Source organism: Pipra filicauda, unplaced genomic scaffold, assembly GCF_003945595.2.
Source record: "Pipra filicauda isolate LSUMZ 115617 unplaced genomic scaffold, ASM394559v2 scaffold653_size182594_pilon, whole genome shotgun sequence".
Taxonomy (NCBI): domain Eukaryota; kingdom Metazoa; phylum Chordata; class Aves; order Passeriformes; family Pipridae; genus Pipra; species Pipra filicauda.
In genome coordinates, this window is record NW_024104813.1 from 97,486 (window position 1) to 112,920 (window position 15,435).

General features: G+C 40.1%; 1 protein-coding gene across 1 annotated transcript in view; it reads left to right on the forward strand.

Annotated features, from left to right (window-relative positions):
- ITGAV (integrin subunit alpha V) overlaps positions 1–15,435 on the forward strand; it is a 44,669-nt gene that overhangs the window by 10,779 nt on the left and 18,455 nt on the right. Inside the window, exons 3-16 of the mRNA XM_027721052.2 lie at positions 4,262–4,353; positions 4,832–4,946; positions 6,171–6,232; positions 7,775–7,820; positions 9,355–9,480; positions 10,164–10,208; positions 10,364–10,407; positions 10,495–10,551; positions 10,958–11,010; positions 11,394–11,596; positions 13,663–13,854; positions 13,975–14,020; positions 14,605–14,706; positions 14,956–15,014. Of these exons, the coding sequence (XP_027576853.1) occupies positions 4,262–4,353; positions 4,832–4,946; positions 6,171–6,232; positions 7,775–7,820; positions 9,355–9,480; positions 10,164–10,208; positions 10,364–10,407; positions 10,495–10,551; positions 10,958–11,010; positions 11,394–11,596; positions 13,663–13,854; positions 13,975–14,020; positions 14,605–14,706; positions 14,956–15,014 (1,242 nt within the window). The remainder of the gene's footprint in view (positions 1–4,261; positions 4,354–4,831; positions 4,947–6,170; positions 6,233–7,774; positions 7,821–9,354; positions 9,481–10,163; positions 10,209–10,363; positions 10,408–10,494; positions 10,552–10,957; positions 11,011–11,393; positions 11,597–13,662; positions 13,855–13,974; positions 14,021–14,604; positions 14,707–14,955; positions 15,015–15,435) is intronic.

The following is a 15,435-nucleotide window of genomic DNA, read 5'->3' on the forward strand; positions in this document are numbered from 1 at the left end:
CACAAAACACTGGCTAAACCCAGGCTGCTAAACCATCAGCTGTCTCGAAGCACGAGGAGTTTCTAGTGAAGATGTATAAAAACATGCTGGCTCCTGCTGCGTTTACTGAGGTTTGGGATGGAAGGTGCTTTATATACCGCATAAAGTTCCCATATTGTGAGAGCGGGGCTTTTTCTTTTGACTGGCTACGTAGTTTCCTTTTACCTCGAAGTGGCAACATCGTTCACTTTGAAATGGCATAGTTACAAAGGTTTATTTTAACCTGAATTCCGTGAATTAGGTGACTACTTGCGTTTTACAACTTCTTAAGTGTTCTTGGTATGATGACACTGAACCAGGTTTCATCAGTTCAGTGCCTCTCGACTCGTAATTATCTCAGTTAAGTCCCGCACAAAAGATCAGGGGCAAGTGTTTTAGCTGAGTTTGCTCATTACCATAAAAACAGGCGGGCTGCAAGTTACAACTCGATCCACTTACTCAACAACGGAGGCATTTTGTAGTAACTCCATTGTTTCTGTAACTGATAACATTTACCTTGGGAAAAGAAGGTGCCAACTATCCAAAGCTGATAACTAAAAGAAACTCGGCAGTGAAAAAACTTTTGATCTTTTAATTACATTTGGAAGATGGGTAAGACTATTTTTTTTTCTTTTCTTTTCTGCAATTTCTACCCAGCATCTCTCCACATGAATTTTCATTTACAAATTTAAACCCTACGTAGTGCAGTAAAATGAAAATGTTCCATTGGTCCATCAGCAACAACACATCTATTTTTTTGAAGGAAAAAAAAAATCTGTTGCTGCCTTGAGTACCCCATCACCCCACCTGGAAACTACTTTGTGAGACACAGCACTGTTGGCTTGACATGTCAGCCCTTTTTCCCTGATGGAAGAGTCATGTAAAATCATCATGTGATGCCTACTACCATGAGAAGGAGCAAAGGAAAAACCACAGCAGAAGCTGCCTTTAAAGATAGGAAATAATACCCTCTGGTCAAATGACATAATCCTGGAATTAATGACCCGTGCAGGAGAAGTTCATGCAGTGGCTGCATTTTAGTCTTGACAAATAGCATTGTATAAAAGCTCTGAACGTTTTCCTGAGTAAATCTAGTCAGAACATAGTTTGTCTTGCCTAGATCTATTTGTTTGAATGCCTTTTAAAGGCCTCTTCAAGGCCAGGCTGGATGGAGCTCTGAGCATCATGGCCTAGTGAAAGGTGTCCTACTTTATGGTGTAGCTAAACTACTTTACTTAACTGTGGTTTGTTTCAGTGAGGGCTCACATTTAAGTGTTTTTATGTTTATTTTTCCCAGTCATTTCTTGTTTAAATCGAAGGGGATTTTTGACAAAGAGGCATTTTCGGGATTCCCTCAGAAAATCAGTTTCTCTTCTGGATCTGAGGGAAAAGCTTATAATCTGTTTACACTGTTCTTCCTGGGGAGAATTTTAAATGAGTCTCAGTAAATAAAGGTTACTTTTCTTCTTAAATGGAGAGTTAACATCAGATTTGGACTGTATTTAAAGTTTGCAATTTTTTTTGTTGGAGGCATCTGTCAATGTTTCCAATGTCAATACTTTCTACCTGATCTATTTTTTTATGTCCTAATGCACTTTCCAGTGTTACAGCCAATTTCAAGGCCCTCTCCCTAAGACCCCCCCCTTCCCCATTTGGCTTTACAGAACCCAAAGAGGCTTTGAAAACAAGATAAAGTCAATATAAGGCATCTTAACCTTGGAGCACGTATTGGTTTGTTATGTGCTGACATTGGACAGTTTGACTGAGATGTTGGCAAAATATTTTTTATGATAGTTGTGTGCTATACATCAATAAAATCCATTTAGCCAAATTGCCTGGTGGGCCACATTTTACCAGGGGGTGTGGAGGGGCTTTGCAAGCATAAGAATTCCTAATTTGTTATTTAGGCATTCAGAAATTATGGTGCTGGCTTCTGAAGCCATGACACTTGGAACATAAAGTGCATTTGGCACATAATCAGCTTTGTGGTCATGTTAATTTGCTCTTTGGTTTGGAGATTTTGGGGTTTTACATGCCAGCTTCTGACTAGCTCAAAGCCCAGAGGTTTCGAACATTATCCTCCATTTCCAGCTGAATCAGGGATCTTTCAGTGCTGTAGAAAAATATTTTTGTCCCCTAAAGGCTAAGGGAGAGACAGGTTGTTAAAGCTGCTGTCCTGGACACAGATCCTTCCCTGCAACTCAGGAGTGCACAAGGAAAAGGCACAGAGGGGATGTTTTGGCAGCAGGTGCTGGTTAATCTGCTGGTTCCCCTCTTCTTCAGAGTAGTCAGCACAGACTATGGGCAGGGGGGCACCAGTAATCAGTACTCCTGTCTTTTTTCTTTGATTATAATTTCAATTTTTATTTTCATTTTTATTATTGCTTTGTGATGATGTGTTCAGCTGAAACTGGAAGGAACTAATTTCCTGAACATCTGTGATAAAATCACATTGCTGATAATGCCAAATGGCTGCTGCTGCAACATGACCTTTCCTTTTACTTGCTGCCTTTAAATTTAAATGGGAAGTTGGCTTCTTAGACACTTTTATAGTACCTAGGACAGTGGCATTCTGCTTGACACATGGAACTGTTACACCAGCTTTCATTTTTGTCATAGATAACTAGTGTTGTATAAGTGTGCAACAGTAGGAAAAAGTATAAAACGTCCCTCTGTAATTATTCCCAAGTTTTAAATTGTTTAAAGCTTTGTTTGGCGAGTGAAACCGAGAGATCTTTTTGTATCCAAGAGGAGCTGGAGGAGTAGAGGGCAGAAGCCAAATGTGTCTTTTCAGGGCTACGTAACCTTGGGTGTGGTTACAAGATGAATTAACCATTTTGAAGTCCTTGATGCTGCCAAAAAGGATATGGTTCCCAGTCCCTGGTTCTCCCCAGCAGGTTAGCACTGCTTCCCTCCCCAGGCAGGGTTGGACTCTCCTCCAGCAGAATGTTTTCTTAGGAGGGTTGGAGGAATGGAAAAAAAAAAGGGTGATAAAACACCGGGATTTGGGTTTGCTGAAGACAATTCCCTTTTTGGAAAGCATCTTGGTCTGCTTTTGGTTTCCTGTACCTTGAGAAGGTGACTTGCAAGTCTTCAAACCACATTTTGGTCTGTGCAAGGGTGAGAGTGTAAATGTTCAAGGTGCAGAAATCTGTGCAGATGTGCCAATCCATCAGACCCTTCGTGTCTTTAACACCAGTCCAGTAAGAATGGAGGGAGGGCAACAGAAGGAAATGGGGTTTTTAATCACCTTTGATGAAATTAGAAAAAAAAACCCGCAATAGTTCTCTGGTTGCAACACCCTTGGCAGTGATTTCTGCCTGGTTCTAACCTGAGAGCAAAAATAGTCCAGATATTTGCTTGTTTTGGCTGAGTCGGCGGATTAGAATCTCTTTTGTCTTTCTCATGGGATTTTCCTAAAGGAAGTAACACAATCTCTGGAGACAAAACATTCTTTACAAGGTGTAAAACCAGCAAGGAAATTTGGATTCAGTGGTCACAGGTCTCTGATTCATCGTGGGCTTGGGTCTGGGGATCCCCCTGGCAATCTGGGAGTGACTTATGGCTGTTGATCTCATCTGTTCCTGTAGCTTCAGGCTCTGGAACCCAGTGGTTTAGGGGACCTCTAAGATATGTTTTTCAGAGTGTTACAGTCATTTTCTCATCAGGCTGTCAAAGCTGCCATCAGTTTTCTGATGAAAGTACACAAGAAACACTGGATGATTGAAGTTGCTGTGCTCTGTGCACTGCAGTGACATCCAGAGTCGAGATGTCACCAGAATAGGGGAAGAATCTCAGTCCCTGTTCCAACCAAAGTCAGAGCTCACATGATTCCTTGGGGGCAATATTTCTTCTAGAAGTGTTAGTCCTGACTGGGCTTTGGCACTGCTGGAGCAGTGCTGTCATCTGCTTGGAAGTCAGATGTTGTCTCAAGTATGAGGTATTTACTGTGTCGCTCTCAAACACGCTTTAAACTTTCTGCTCTTGTAACAAACCAGCCTTGCACTAAGGCTTCACATGTAAAAATGGCTGCATTTGGCCCTAGATGTAAAAAAGAATGATAAATCCTTGATAAAAACTTTCTCCATCAAAGTTATCCTCCAATGCTACTGCTTTCTGATTTTCACTGTATATGTCAAAACCAATGACTTAGGGTTTGGTTGTTTGGTTGGGTTTCTTTTTTTTCCTTTTTTTGTGTGGTTTCCTGTGAAATTATGTTTCTTTTTTATTTTTTTTTTTGTAGGTAACAGAGATTTCGCTCCCGATGATCCACTGGAATTTAAGTCTCATCAGTGGTTTGGAGCCTCTGTGAGATCCCAAAATGATAAAATTCTGGTGGGTTTTCAGTGCCCTTTCGGTGCCTCAGTACAGAGATACTGTAGTGGAAAAAATGTGAAAAGATAACTTAGAATTTAAACAAAATCACACTAATCAGCATGACTTGTCTTTTTTTCAGGATTTCTTAGCTAGGCTTTGCTTAACTCTTTATAAACAAAGGCTGTAGCATTTTTGTCTTGTTTTAAGGAAAGTAGTAGAGTTAATTTGATGAAGTTAGAATGTGTTATAGATTCTCAATGCACTCTTTTCAAAATATTATTTCTGAAATTCCTGATGTAAATTGTCTATTTACAAAGTACAAACTGGTGATACTGGTGCCCCAGTGCTGAAGGTATAAATCTCCTCTAACAACACATGATACATCTCTCAAACTTTTTTTTTTTTTTTGTTGCTGTTCCATAGAAAATTGGAATTCTATACCCCACTGCATCTGGAAAGGGAGTTTGTTTCCTCATTGCTCTGTGTTCTTCCCTAGGCCTGTGCCCCACTGTACCACTGGAGAACTGAAACAAAACAAGAGAGAGAGCCTGTAGGAACTTGTTACCTGCTTGCTGGGTCGAAATTCGTGGAATATGCTCCCTGCAGGTCAAGTAAGCCCAGAGCACCTGTGTTTCTTTTCTGTTTGGAATTCCTGTGTCATATTTCGTGTACACTTTAAAGTTTTAGAGTTATTGCCCCCTTCCACGTGTAGCAATTAGAACAAAACCTAAGCTAGACCCAGACACCTGAATCCTCCTTCAGTTGGTGTTCAAGGTGCTTTCTTCTAGGGGGAACATCCTAAATCCAAGTGTCGTTGGAATTGAGGACTTCTGGTTTCGAAGGCGCCAGTTCTGTAGTAATCATTCAAGAAAAATTATGTAACAAGTGCTTTTTCAGAGACCAACCCTAAAATTTTATGAAGCTCAAGTATTATATTGTCACTCAAGTACTTTCAAGTGTAAGCTCATTTTAGAAGACAAGGTTTTGCACAAGTAGTTTCTGAACTGTGTGTACACATACACAGATAGTGATGCATTGTTTTAATTATATTAACTGTTGAACATTTTGAGTCTTATTTTCCAAGTGCTTTGCATCCGTGTCTTCTAGTTGGGTTGGTATATTATTCAGAGGCTTAGAGCCTTTTTTAAAATACAAAAGTCTAAAAGTTGAATGTTGAAGCTAGGATTGTCTTTTTATTTGCTGAAAGTCATTTTTTAACTGCAGGAATAAAATCCAGTGTGGTCCAACATAACAAAAAGTTAAATAAACATATATTAAATTAAATCATGCTAGTTCAGTAGTCACACTTTCAGTTAAGGGGATCTCAACATTTCTACTCTAGAGCTGTATAATCCTAAGATTAACTCAGTCATAACAATTCTTGCTGGGATGAGTCTCAGTAGAGAGATATTTTTTTCAGCCAGGTATGCCTTTTTTGTTTTAAGCCAATTCAGATTTTTATTCCATACCAAAAGAAAAGCTTGTTCCCTGTTTTCCATATACCTTATTTCCTGAATATAAATTGCAAATATTTTTCCCCCTAAATTTTGAAGATGAAATGGAAAAGGAATATGGAGTTGCTGTTCACTTTGACTGCGGCAGGCTGGAACACGTTAGTGTTACAGGTAGCCAGACCTGAAGTTGTTACAGCATTTGGTTGTGAACTGTTGATAAAGACAACATACTGATTTAGGAGTAAAGTATTCCAAGGTTCAAGTTCAGGAGAGAAAGTTTACTTAGGAAGAAAAGCATCCACAGAATCATCTGATCTAGTACTGATAATACTTATTTATTTTTCTCCTCTTTCTTTTCTGTCCTTTTTTTTTTTTTGTCAGCAACTATTGATGCAGATGGGCAGGGATTTTGTCAAGGTGGATTTAGTATTGACTTTACAAAGGTATGTGGTTCTTTCTCAGTTCCTGTGGGTCAGCAGACAAAACACCCCTGATGCAGAGTACTGACAAGCCCAGCTATTATGAAGCCAAATGTAAAAACCCCACAACCAACCAAAATCTGTAAATAGAACAAAAATAGCTTCAAACCACTCAAACAGCTGTTCTAAACCTGTTTCTGCCTGTATTTTCACAGCAGCACACTTTCACCTCCTGTAGGAATCACATCCCGAGCAAATAATCTGCTTTTCCAGCTTCCTTCCATGAAGCTCTGCTGGAGCTGCAGTAGTCAGGATTTTTGAGACATGTGCTTTGAAGGGATTGGTGCACAGTAGTGTTACTTCTTCAGGAATAATAACTTAGGGAAGTTAGGTAAACAATGTTCTTGTGGGTCATGTTTGTTTTTCTCATCAGCCAGCAGAAGTGCACTTAAGTTTCTTCTCCTTTCGTGTTCTCCCTGCCTTTTAGAGTTCTTTTTTATTGTTCTTAAATTCATGATTACTTCTTAAATCCAAGCACAACAAAACTGTGCACAGATCTGAGAACTTACTGTAGTTTTCTTGTTGTACAGTGAAGTTGTTTAGCACAGTCTGGACATGTCAAGACCATGCAAGTCCTACTTGTGATGTGACTGTTTTTTTGGTAATTCACATCTTATGATTAGGTCTTGTCCCTTCGCTCTTTGCCCAAGACCACTCTTGTTTTTCCTCCAGAGGAAACTGCAAAATGCAGGATAGGACTGTAAGTGTTTGAATTATTTTACACACACCCCTCAGGGCTACTGTGCAGACTCCAGCCCCAGTTAAAACCAACCTCAGGCTCTAACCCCAAACCCTCACTGAGTGGGCAAGCCTGGCTCTGAGGTATCTCCAAATCTCTGACCTAGATTTTTCCGAGTGGTGAATATGAGACATTTTAGGATTAAAATCTGAATAAGTACTTTAATTATTTAGCAAAGCCTGTGGCCTAATCCAATACTTACAGAGCAAGTTCCCAACACTGGGATAGCTAACGTGGTTAAGTTTCATAAAATGGCTTGTGGATTGCAGTTGGGCCAAGGAATATGGAATGGGGGAATTAGGTCACAGTTATTCTAGGTTAAACTTTACTAATCATAAGTTAAGAAAAGTGGCAGAGGCAGAAGATGAAACTAGTTTTGGGTGCTGACCTAAAAACATGTTATGGTTGTCATGTAGCAGTCCTAAATTTTTCTCCTAACTGTATTCCTGTTGCCTTAGATTTATGTAGTAAGAGGGGTCTCTCATAACAAAAGCATAATTCTGCCTAGAATTTTAAATGGATGAAACAGAGCCACAAGTCACTGAAGGCAGATAGTTTGTTATCTTACCAGTTTGCAAGATGCATTTGTAATTAATCACTCCTTCAAAAAGTAAAATGTACTGGGGTTCAGTGAAGCTACAGTGATGTAGAAGCATGGGATTACTTCCCATAAACATAAGACATGTTCTCTTGATTTTAGATGTGCTTAATGTGTTTCTAATTTTTGTTTTCTGTCTTTTTGTTTTTTTCTCCCCTTCCCTTCCAAGGGAGACAGGGTGCTGCTTGGAGGACCCGGAAGTTTTTACTGGCAAGGTGAGATATATTATTTAAATCACAGAGAAGCTGATCTCTGATTTTTCTTTTTGTTCTCTTAGTCATTTTTATCCACACTCTTCCAATCACTATCAGGGTCTTTGCCAGTAAGAAAACTAACAGAAATACGTTCCTTCATCCTTCAGAATATCTCCTGAATAATCAGGGCAACCACAGATTAAATCTGAACTGATAATTGTGTAGATGTCCTTTGTCTTTTAAGTAACTCTGTGATAATTTTAAAGGCATTTTCCCAGGAAGGTAGGATTTGTTTCCATCAGCAGGATGAGTTTCATTTAGGATATTTTGCTTCAAAACCTACACGCTTTGTAATTTCTGACATACACATACAAAGTGTGCATTTTCAAGGACAAATGTCCCCTCCAAAGAGAACTGCATTATTTTCAAGGGGAAATGTCCCCTGCAAAGAGAACTGCATTATTTTCCTCTGACAGCAGAGATGTTTTGTGTTGCTATCAGTTGGTTTGTGCCACGGGGCACGTTCTGCCTTTCCCTGCACTTCTTGCACAGAGCATTACCTGTACACTTTCCAAATGTGGACTTGGTCAGTATTTGCAGGATAATTGAGCCTTTAGCTACAGCTCTCCACTCCAAAGAGGGAGCTGCTGCAATCAGGACACGGCTGCCACACTCTGCTGCCTGCTTTTAATGTAAATACCAACGTTTATTAATAGACTTTCTGTATCAAACCAGCCTACACTTAGATGCAGCAGCACAGGAGGCTTGTTCTAGTCCTGTGCTTTAAATTCTGAACAGAATGGAATGATTGAAGCTAAAACTGCAGCTACAATACAATATAGATTATGGCCCATTTTTGGCTGAAGTGACCCCTCATCTGCCAAAACAACCTTATTCTCTCATACTGCTTCCAGAAAAGAACAATCTTGGCTCTGAATAGAAGACAATACTGTACTCCTAAAAACTAGATTTTTCATCCTAAACTTTTATTCCACATTCTGAGGTGCTGGAGGAGTAGTTTTCCCTATGCTTCGTTATATGTTCGAATATGTATGTGAAGTAAGTGTTATTCTGAGAATTTTTTTGTGATGATTCAAGTTTTATTTTAAATTCAGAGTAAAGAACGTAGTGCAGTCACCACCTAGTGGCTAGTGAAGTGAGAATGGAGGATGTGGGAATGCACTGTGCTCTCCTCATTTGTGGTCATCTTCTCGGCCTCCTGTCTGCCAAAATAAGCTCTTGTGTTATGGGGTTTGGGAGCAATGACTCAGTTCTGTGATGCCATCAGCATATGATAACTGAGCGTTCCCATTTAAGTCCTGCCTTATATGTAGGAGTAGCTTCTATTTTCAGTGAGAGCTTTTCTTTGTCAATATGTGCATACTTTTTTTTGAGGTGGGATGCAAAGTTCCTCTTATACCCCTCCTGGTGCTGCTGCAGTGTTGTGGAAGAGTTGTTGCTTTAGAAGGCAGCATCCTGTAAATGAGTCCTGTAACTTTACTGGCTGAGGTCACACCTTCTGTTTGTGGTTTTAAGCTGTTTTCTCTCTCTTTAGGCCAGCTTATTTCTGATCGAGTGACGGAGATTGTGGCTAAATACGACTCCAAGGTCTACAGCACCAAGTATGATGACCAGCTGGCAACCAGACCTGCCAGTGCTGCTTTTGATGACAGCTACTTGGGTGGGTAGTGGGAAACAGGAACACTCAGGTGTACCTGGAAAACTCCCTGGCACTGTTCATATTTCAGTTTCAATCGCAGCACCATTAGCTCAGCATTGGACAGAAAACTGAAGAGCAACATACCTGAAAATGCAGTAATTTATGTATGATGGAACCTTAGTTGTCTTGCCACAGGCTTGACTGAAAAAGCACCTGATGACAAAATAAATGGAAATATTTCCATGATTTTTCATGCTCTTTGATTCAGGCTGAACACGGGAATGGCCAAGGTGTGATTTTTATGTGAGAAGTTAGTCACATACCTGTTTTTTTGAAAAGCAGCTGCTTCTAAATAATCTACCAAAACAAAATAAAAATGGAAAATAATTACGTTTGGGAAGAAAAACCATGAAGAGGGTCCCATAGAGGAGTGGGCCATCATAATTTAGCTTCATAGATGTGTAACCAGGTTCAGAAAAAAACAAGGAATAGACCAGGGCAATTCCCAGGATGATAATTTTAACATTTTCACGTTCTGATCTCAAATTCCTGGAGCTGTTCATAGTCTAAGCTGCTTTGACACAATATTTATTCCATTGCATTTTAAGAAGAAGAAGGGAGGACTGTGCACAGAGACTTGTGAAGAGTATGGAGAGAGATGAAAGGTTTGATGAGGTTTTTAAAGTCTCCTCTTGTCTGTTCAGGTTACTCGGTGGCTGTCGGAGACTTCAATGGTGATGGCATAGAAGGTAAGACCACTTGCTTTGCTTAAAATCATATTAATAGGCTGGGCAGATCTTTCAAATAAATGATACAATGCACAGGAAAATGCATCAGGCACTAGGAATGAGCTGCTCTGTGCTTTGGGACCTGAATGTTACCTGTGTTTTGCTTTATGTTCCAGACTTTGTATCAGGAGTCCCAAGAGCAGCGAGAACTCTGGGAATGGTAGGAAATTTGAAACATTCAACTTTAAAATAAGTGCAAAAGGTGAATATTGCTGGTGTGCTCTAATGTGTGTTCTTTCATGTGCAGGTGTCCATTTACAATGGGAAGAACATGTCTTCCATGTACAACTTCACTGGAGAGCAGGTGTGTAGCTTGACTGAGTGTAGTGGGTGACCTGGAGCCTGTTCCTATGTTGAGACAGTATTTAGGGGACTAGATAATATGATACTCTCTGTGTTATTGGCTTAATTGCCAAAGCAAAATTTTATATAATCTGTAGGAATTCCAACCTTATTTTTAAATAAAAGAAATGCTGCCTATTTTGAGAGTTGGGAGAGAGGACTGGATCGTGAAAGGGGAGAATGGGGAAGGGAACTGATCTGTTTACTTTCTGAGTAAGAAACAGAAAGGAAAATACAAGGAGAAAGGAGACCAAAAAAATGTTGTGGTGTATATTATCATCTCCCCGAGGTATTTTCTATACAAATTTGTATAAACTTGTGTTTGTATCACTGCAACTCACAAGTTTGGTTTGAATTTTGTTTTTCAGATGGCTGCCTATTTTGGGTATTCGGTGGCTGCCACAGACATCGACGGGGACAAGTAAGTGCCCTCCTCTCACCACTGCCACCCAACTTGTTTCTGGAAAGAAAAAAAAAAGATGCTTTTATTAAAAAGTCTTTCCCACAATCTAGATTTCTGTCTTCATTACTGGTTTAGCACGTATCTGCACAACACTCTTACTAACGCTCAGCATTTGTTTTAACAATTGCAGGTTTATATCAACACACGTGCATTCACATACTTGAAATGCATTAAATTCTGATATATTTGTGCTTACTCTGTCAATAAATATTTGCCTTCAGTGGAAATTTAAAGACAGTTAATTTGGATCTTAGTATTGACTTCAGTGCTGAGTTAATCAGATGCTTAAAAAAATGAGGTTTTATGCTGCCGCTGAAGAACCTTGTCCTTCTTTGGCCCAGTTTTACAGATCTGTTTATTGGAGCCCCCCTTTTTATGGATCGAGGCTCAGATGGGAAGCTTCAGGAGGTCGGCCAAGTGTCCATTTGCCTCCAGAGATCCTCTGGAGGGTTCCAGACCTCCAAGCTGAACGGCTTCGAGATCTTCGCGCGGTTCGGCAGCTCCATCGCCCCTCTGGGGGACCTGGACCAGGACGGCTTCAACGGTAGGACATCCCTGATTGCTCAGGGGTTCCCCTTGGTAGGGGGCTCAGAGCCAGCACCCTCCCTGGCTGTGGATTCTGCACACAAACACTCGGCATTTGTGCCACGGCTGGGTGTTGGACACCGAGGTCTAGACTCCTTTCGATGCTTGTATGCTACTCCCAGGAATGCGAACAGGAGTTCCATGGATGCATCGAGCAGAGACTATGCCACTGCAGCTGCAGATGGATGACTTGAGCTGTCACACTGGGCAGCTCATTGCTTTCTGAGTGACAACTATAACAGAAACTTTGATGAAATACTCAACTCTCCCCTTTTTGACTTGTTAGGACATCTGCAGTAGAATTTTCCCGTTTCTGTTGCTTAAAGCTGACTTTCTGCTCCAGGAACACAATGGTGACTGAAAGGAAGGTTTTGTTTCAGAGAGCTGGTTAAAAATGTTCTGATAAAAGTGATTTTCCTGGGACAAGTCCATTTCAAAATGGAAAGGTTTGGTGAAAATATTTCATTTCTGTCCCAAGAACTGAGTGTCTCAAGCAAGTAATTGGATGAGAAGTCTGAGTCTGACACAACTGAAGCTGAGGACTCTCAAACTCATTGCTTGTGCTTCTTGTTACTTTAGGAACTTGCTACTTTCACTTAGGAATTCAGAGCAGTGAAACAGGCAAGAATCATGTAGTTTTGGGATGGAGACTTCCAGGAGTCCCAGGGAGAACACCTTGTTACACACATCATACTCCAGTGTTGCCTTAAGAGTTGTAGGAATTTGAGTTTCACCAAAAATGCTCATTCTTTTCATTCTGCTTGCAAGATAAGTATTTTCTGAAAGATCAAAAATTACAATAGGCCGATATTTCAAATCCTCAGGTGGCTCTTAATTTATTTTCTATGAAATCATAATGTCATAGAATAGTTGGAGTTGGAAGGGACCTTTTTAGTTGCTAATAATATGCAGAATCAGTGTGAAGATGTGATATCACTGCAACTGTTTACAGAAGACAGTGGAAAGGTTACAGCTGATAACCAAAACTCTAGTGCCCTGATGAAGTTATCCCAAAAATGTTTCCATCATACTTCAATCTGAAATAAACTGTAGGCTAGAAAATCATAGCAAAAGCTACCTCTTTTTAATTACTTTGCTGTTATTTAGTCTATTTGTTTTGTTTATTGCTCTGCCTCACTTTGGGAGTGTTAATTAAAATACTTTCCATCACAGTATGGTGTAAGATTGGAATTTTTACTGGTGTCATAAAGTTTGTAAATATAAGTCAAAAATACAAACCAGTAAATTTTGAGTCCTTACTCTCTTCATCAAACTTTCTCAAATTTAAGTAAAGAGGAAGGAAAAATGAAATTACTCTGTATAGTGTTTCATGTTTGGTCTTTGACTTTTGGTTGTTGAATGTACATTATATTTGCACTTCTAAAGCTGTCCTTACAGTCTAATTAACATTTTGTTTATTACTGTTTCTTAGTCATGGAAAATGAGTACTCTTAAATTTATTAAGCTTTAACAGATAGAATAATTGCACTAACTGGGAGTTCTCCATAAAACATATTGCCAAGCCATGATCAGGATAGACTGGAATTTCATATTTACCATTGGTTTAGGATGATTTGAATTTTCCAGAATTATTAAAATGTCACACCCTTTGGAGGAACATGAGCATGTTAACGAAATGGGAAGATAGCCCCACTTAGTTTTGTGGTTTGGCACCAACAATTACTCATTCTGGTTGTTTTAGTAATCTCACAAACATCTCAAATCCATAAGATTTGGCTGCAAGTCAGTCATTGAGGTGCAGAACTATTTCTTTCCCTCCTTCCCCTCCCTTCCAGTCTGTGACGGGTTCTTGTTAAACGTTTATACTTTCTAGAAAAAAACAGCATCCAGTTAATAAAATAAACAAACACGGGTTGTTGATGAGGGTTTTAAAGGCTGGTTGCATTTCCTCCCTCCTGACACACCTTGAAACTGTAAAGTCAGAAAGGATTGACTGATGTGAGCAGAAATATATTCCCCTGCTCTGAGCCTGGAGACGCTGATGGTTCTTCTCTTGGTTTTCAGATATTGCAGTGGCTGCACCGTACGGTGGAGAGGACAAGAGAGGACTTGTCTATATCTACAATGGAAGAGCAAGTGGTTTGAATGCAGTGCCATCCCAGATTCTGGAAGGGCAGTGGGCCGCTCGCACGATGCCACCCAGCTTTGGGTACTCGCTGAAAGGAGCCACGGACGTGGACAAAAATGGATATCCAGGTCCTTTGCTCCAAATGCCTTGCAAATCACTCAACCCAAATAGCAGACCCGCCTCTGACAAACAGCAGATTTTAAAAAAATAAATTGTAATGTGTAATAATGTGTCTCCTTTCTTCCTAGACTTGATTGTTGGAGCCTTTGGTGTTGACACAGCTGTTCTGTACAGGTGAGGATCCTGCCGTACCTCTACCCAAGTGCAAGCAGAGGCAAAGCTCGGGGGGTTCTTGAGCTAAAAAAGAAGGCAGGCTCAGTCTGAAATTCTGCTGCCCCACTCCATGCCAAAACGCTGGAGGTGAAAAAAAGGTTATACTGCTGTTTTCACTGAGTATACCTACAGTCTGCTCTCTAGAATTCATCATTATCAATATAGTCAAGAGGAAATATAAATGAGCTGCCTTCAAGGCTTTCTGAGTGACAGTTCCCTAGATTCTGACACATACAGGGTGCTGCTAGTTATTACACTGAAATCCCAATGTTCTCATCCAAATTTGCTCATTTTGGGACAATACCTTATTTGTTAGTGCTAGAAAGAGATAGGACTTCCTCTTTACACAGTTGTCCATGTTCTGACTGATGGGAATGAAAGGGCAGAGAAAAGCTTCCCACTTTTCCCTCCTCTGCTCAGTGATTATTTGTTTTTCTTGCGGTTTCACTAAATATTGTGTGTTTGTATATATTTCACAATGCGATGGGGAGGGTATTGTCTAATGTGGTGTTGAATGCTGTTCCAAGAGGATGTTTTCTTTGCAGGGCTAGACCAGTTATTAGAGTAAATGCTGCTCTGGAAGTCAATCCAACCATTCTAAACCCAGAAAACAAAGCCTGTTCACTGGGAGATGTAAAAGTTTCTTGGTAAGCAGGGTGTCTATGTTTTCCTTTGAGGGGAGGGACTTTCTTGGGTTTTATTTTTGTAAGCTTCCAGTTTTAAAGGATTCAGGAAGTCCAGTCAGCTAATAAGGAAAAAGACAGACACGGATTTTTTTTCTGAAAGAACAGACAATACGAAGTAAGACCTTTGAACAGAAATAAACAGTGAAGAATTTTAGAAGAAAACAGGAGAAAAAGTGCGTGAAATAAGTATTTTCTTTTCCTCCAAAACAGCTTCAAAGTCAAGTTCTGCTTAAAAGCGGATGGCAAAGGAAAGCTCCCCAACTCACTCAGTAAGTTCTGCTTGTTTCAAAACTTTAAAGCCTTTGTGTACTGTTAGCAGACATGAGCACAGGTCACTGTTATTTTCATTATTGAAACAATTGGCTGCCCTTTCCAGCACACTCCTACCCCTTGGTAGGAGTACATCTATGTGACTGTCTTCAGCAGGGTTTTTTGGCTGTGGTTGTGTAGAAGTTGGTGGCATTTGGTCATACTTTAAGCATATGTTCAACCATGTGGTTAACTAGTGTTGGAAAGCCCTTTGTATTTTACGGATTGGAGAGTAACTCTCACTGAGGGGAGTTTTAGACAAGAATATTCAGGTATTGTTAGGCCTGGGAGATACAGACAAGCCACAGGGGACTTCTCCCATCTCTGTTGAAATCATAACCTTCAGATTGATTTCACTGACTTGTTCTCATCAGATTGTCT